At 48.9% G+C, this 5,000-nt stretch overlaps 1 protein-coding gene across 7 annotated transcripts in view; it reads left to right on the forward strand.

The window, feature by feature from the left end:
• Positions 1 to 5,000, forward strand: part of mast3b (microtubule associated serine/threonine kinase 3b) — a 79,616-nt gene that overhangs the window by 34,297 nt on the left and 40,319 nt on the right. For all 7 annotated transcript variants that reach the window (XM_063201920.1, XM_063201921.1, XM_063201926.1 and 4 more), the window contains 2 exons: positions 4,121 to 4,196; positions 4,563 to 4,772. In XM_063201920.1, the coding sequence (XP_063057990.1) occupies positions 4,121 to 4,196; positions 4,563 to 4,772 (286 nt within the window). The remainder of the gene's footprint in view (positions 1 to 4,120; positions 4,197 to 4,562; positions 4,773 to 5,000) is intronic.

Genomic DNA, 5,000 nt, shown 5'->3' on the forward strand with positions numbered 1-5,000 from the left:
TACATGCAAACTGCAGTATTGTTGTTGGTGGCTTGTGAAGACAGATAGTTTTGTACCAGCAGGATGGATTAGAAAAGGGGTTAAAAAAACATTATACCCTAGCAGTGGGCAGTGATGGAGCTTTGTTCTGAAAATGGGAAAAATGTATCAAGACAAAGAGAGGCTGAGAGAGGATGATGGAAAGAGAAATGAAGAGAAAGAGAGAGAGGCTGAGAGAGGGTGATGGAAAGAGAGAGGAAGAGAAAGAGTGGCCAAGAGAGGACTATGGAAAGCAATACAAAAATGTTGATGGAAAGAGGTATGAAGAGGACAATGGAAAGAGAGATGAAGAGAAAGAAGAAGAGATGAGCTGTGTGTGTGGGGCGTCGAGTGGGAGGAAGGTGCGGTGAATACGAGCTCGTCAGGAAGAACAGCATATGCTGTGTAGAATAAGATAAAGGTGAAGATTTGAACATGGAGAGCCTCCGAAAGACAAAAGCATGACCGTAGGAGTGAGAGAGTGAAGACGTGACCACTTAGAGAGACACAGTGCAGCAAATGTGGAAAAGCTGAGGAGAATGCAGAGAGCAGAAGGAATGCTACAAGAAAGTAGTGAGGGAAGGATGAGAGGGAAGCATTAAACTGCGTGTGGGTCAAAGACGTCCAAAAAGGAATTGTCATTCAGTGTAACGGATGCCTTCTGCTGACTGTAACTGTAAGAAACATGACTCTTTTTATTTAATTTTTTTTACAGTGAATTCATGAAAGCCTCGGCTGTCATCCATTCACTTGAAACAATTTAAAAATCATGTTTTTTTGCAGTTACAGTCAGCAGAAGGTATCCGTTACACTGAATGACAATTCCTTTTTGCACGTCTTTGACCAGCGTTCACACCAGAAACGACCTACGCTACCGCAGAAGCCAAGGTCGCTGAAGAAGTCTCACCATGAATTTGCTTTATTCGCTCTGGACGTGACATTGACATGTCTGATTTAGCTAATGACATAACGGCTTTGGCTTGTCGGCCTGGGGCATTCGGAGATATGGAACATGCCTTCCGTCGCTCAGGTAGCGTAGGCTGCTCTTGGTGTAGTGTACACATAGCTTTAGGTGTGTGTGTGTGCGCGTGTGTAGGTGTGTGTGTGTGTGTGTGTGTGCGTGCGTGTGCGCGCGTGCACATAACCTGCAGTGTGTAGGTGGAGGTGTTGATCTGTGGTCCATGTTGGGGCTATATGGGGAGACGAGGTCTGCGGGAGGGAGGAGAGGAGGATCATATTAGATGAGTGAGGAGAAGAGGAAAGGAAGAGTACTGGATAAAAAAATAGGAGAGAAGAGAAGAGGAGAAGATGGGTGGAGAGGAAAGGAAAATGACTGGATAAAAGGAAAGGAAAGGTAAGGGGGAGAGAAATTGACAGAAAATTGACAAAGAAAAAAAGGAGCGAAAAGGAAGAGAGAGGAGAGGAGGTGAAAGTGTGACTTAAGCTGGAAGGAGGTCCATGTTGGAGATGAGCAGCAATAAAAATATGATGGTGCACCATGCACCTCCTCTCTGCGTCTCCTGCTAGTTCTCCCCGGCTGTCGCTTGCCGTGCTTGTAGTGCTTTGTAGGGGAGGTGGGTGGTGACGAGGAGTGTTTGGTGCAATGGTGGCTGCCTGTCAGAGAAGAAGTCACACCACCTGGTTTTGAAGGCAGGTTATCAGGTTCAGGTTGTACGGTACGTGCACTCTCACTGCGCTAACGTGAAGGAGTCGGGCGCGTGTCTATGGCAGGCAGAACGACAGAGAGCGCATCCCCGACTCCAGTGATGATGGCTTTTAGCAATCCCATCACAGTCACCACCCACAGATCAGTCTGTCCCCATGGCTGCTACATCCCTCCCATGGTCTGCTGCTCTCCCCCATGACATGAGTGGATTAGAGACAGAAGGTAGTGGGGAAAAACGAAAAGGGGAAGAAGAAACAGAGAGAAATGTGGAAGGGAATAGAGAGAAACAGAAAGACAAGTAGATGAATAAAGGGTAAGAAATGGAGAAGATGGATGGACTGATGAATAGCTGAATCGAGGAGAAGAAGAACGCAGGAGGAGGAAGACAGGAAGGCGAAAGAAATGTGGGAGAAAGCGTTGGGTTCTGGTGGACTGAGATAGCGAAGTATAGGGGTTTAGTAAAAAAAGAGAGATTGCAGCACCAATGATACTAGGAGGTAAAGCAAAGGCAGGGAAGGGAAGGAGGAAGACAAACGGAGAGAGGAAGAGAAAAGGGATGGATGGAGCCGTGCTAAATATGAGTAGGGGAAGATGGAGGGGGACGGAAGAAAAAGACGGATGTGGTAAAGAGAAACAGAAAGGGATGAGGAACTGATGGAGGGATGAGAAATAAATGAGGGATGAGAGATAAATGGAATGGAGAGAGAGAGAGAGATGGAAAGAGAGCAACAGAGAGAGAGAGAGAGAGAGAAGAGATTTGAAGAGAAAAAAGATGAAGAGAGAGAGAGGGAGGGATGGAGAGGTAGAGAGAGAGATATGCACGGTGCAGAAGCCATGGTTTGTGGCGCTGATTTGGCACGTCTCTTCTCCTCTCGCTGCCTCTCTCTCGGCGTGGGCGGTGGGCTGTGGATCCGTGCCGTTTGTGTTCCGGCCCAGCTCTGGGCCCGATCTGGCTCTGTTGCATTGGTTCTGTACTCCTCCCCACCGCTGTGTGTGTGGGCGGATGGCTGATGTGCCTGAGTTCGCCTGCAGCAGCAGCAGCAGCAGCAGCATACAACTTCAGCACGGCGGGAGCGGCAAGATTAGATGGAGACACGTGTTTTCACACGCACATGCACATGCACGCACGCGGACACACACACACACACAGACAGCCACATAGACACATGGACACGGACACACATACACGAACACATGCACACACACAGGACGCGCACAGACTCAGGCACATGGACACGCGCACATGCATCGGTCCAGATTAGCCCCTTATCCAGTCCCTCTGCTGCAAAATGCTCAAAGTGTTGGCATCCTCCTGTGAAGAAGACCTGACCCCTGTCGATTGCTTGTGTGTGTGTGTGTGTGTGTGTGTGTGTGTGTGTGTGTGTGTGTGTGTGTGTGTGTGTGTGTGTGTGTGTGTGTGTGTGTGTGTGTGTGTGGTGTGTGTGTGTGTGTGTGTGTGTGTGTGTGTGTGTGTGTGTGTGCGTGTGCGTGTGCGTGGGTTTGCGTGCTGTACATGTGTGTGTGTGTGTGTGTGTACTCACTTCCACTCTGCCCGATAGGAAAAGGGAGTATTGCAAAATAGACCTATAAAATATTCCTCCATGGAATGGAGGAAAAACAAAGAATATAAATAGTTAAGAGTGCTCTGCATTAATTGTTGCTGTGTCAGGCGAGTGTGGCGCTCATTAGTTTCAACTGCCTTGCTCCCAAACAGCCAAGTCTAATGAAGGCAAGAATAACACTATACCACACAGTAGCAGAACTACCACTAAACATATGCATCACTCTTTCCCCTCTCTCCCTCCCTCTCTCTCCCTCTCTCTCTCTCTTTTTTTTCTGAAATCGGCTTCTTCCCTTCTCTACTTTTCACCTCCTGAGTTCCTCTTTCTTCCTCCTCTTCTATCCTGTTTCTTTCTTCCTCTTAATGTTTCTCATTCCCCCTATCCTTTCTTCTCATTCTGGCTCCTGTCCCTTGTCCTCCCTCATCTCCTCTTTCCTCTTCCCCTCTTCTCTTTCCTTCTTCCCTTCTTTCCCCTCTGGCCTCTCCTTTCTTCCTAGTTTCTTCCCTCCCATGTCTTTCTTTTCCTCTAAATTTCTTCCATTTATCTATTCTCATTTCTTCCCCTTTGATTCCTTTCTTCACCCTCCATCCTCTCCCTCTCCCTCGCTCTCCTTTCATTTCTCTCCTTCCCTTCCTTATCTGCTCTCCTCTCCTCTCCTTTCTTATCCTACTCTGTTTCTCTTCTCTGCCTCTCCTCTCCTCTTTCATCTCTTTTTCCTCTCCTCTCCTCTCCTCTCCTCTCTCCTTTTTCATCTCTCTTCTCTTCTCTTCTCTTCTCTTCTCTTCTCTCCTCTTCCTCTTCCTCTTCCTCTTCCTCTTCCTCTTCCTCTTTCTCTTTCTCTTTCTCTTTCTCTCCTCTTCTCTCCTCTCCTCAGCCCTGGCAGGACGAGTGGCTCGTTTGACAATGAGATCGTCATGATGAACCACGTGTATAAGGAGCGCTTCCCAAAGGTGAGTCATGCTGTTTCTGCTGATGTCCTTATATCACACTTATCAGGTGTGTGGTGGTGTCCTCATATGACGCTGCTGAATGCCTTTGGAGCACCAGACCTGTGTGTGTGCGTGTGCGTGTGCGTGTGCGTGTGTGCGTGCGTGCGTGCGTGTGTGTGTGTGTGTGCGCGCAGGCGCGTGCATGTTTGCTTGCGGCTGGTCTGATACGTGTGTGTATATGCGTGTGTGTGTGTTTCTAGTGTAGTATAGTATACGTGTGTATCATATGGTGAGCGTGAGTGTGTGTGTGTATGTGTTTCTGGTCTAATCTGTAATATATATGGTGTGTGTGTGTGTTTATGGTGTGTGTGTGTTTTCCCGCATCAGGCCACAGCGCAGATGGAGGAGCGCTTGCGTGAGGTGGTGACCCAGTGCTCCCCGGACAGCGCCCTGCCCCTGGGGGACGGCGTGCTGGGCTTCATCCAGCACCAGCTGGTCGAGCTGGCCAGAGACTGCCTGGACAAGTCCCGCAAGGGCCTCATCACCTCCCGCTACTTCATGGAGCTGCAGGAGAAACTGGACAAGCTATTGCACGAGGTGGGTGGGCCACCCACGTGCGCGCACACACACACACACACACACACACACACACACACACACACACACACACACACACACACACACACACACACACGCACGCATACATGCAGGCATGCAGAAGAAACTGGGCAGACATGCATAAAAACATGCAACCTTACAGACAACACACATACGTGTATATTTGCACTTCTGCAATTGCTGGTGCAACGCACGAACGTACACGCA

The sequence above is a fragment of the Engraulis encrasicolus genome, chromosome 6 (assembly GCF_034702125.1).
Source record: "Engraulis encrasicolus isolate BLACKSEA-1 chromosome 6, IST_EnEncr_1.0, whole genome shotgun sequence".
Lineage (NCBI taxonomy): Eukaryota > Metazoa > Chordata > Actinopteri > Clupeiformes > Engraulidae > Engraulis > Engraulis encrasicolus.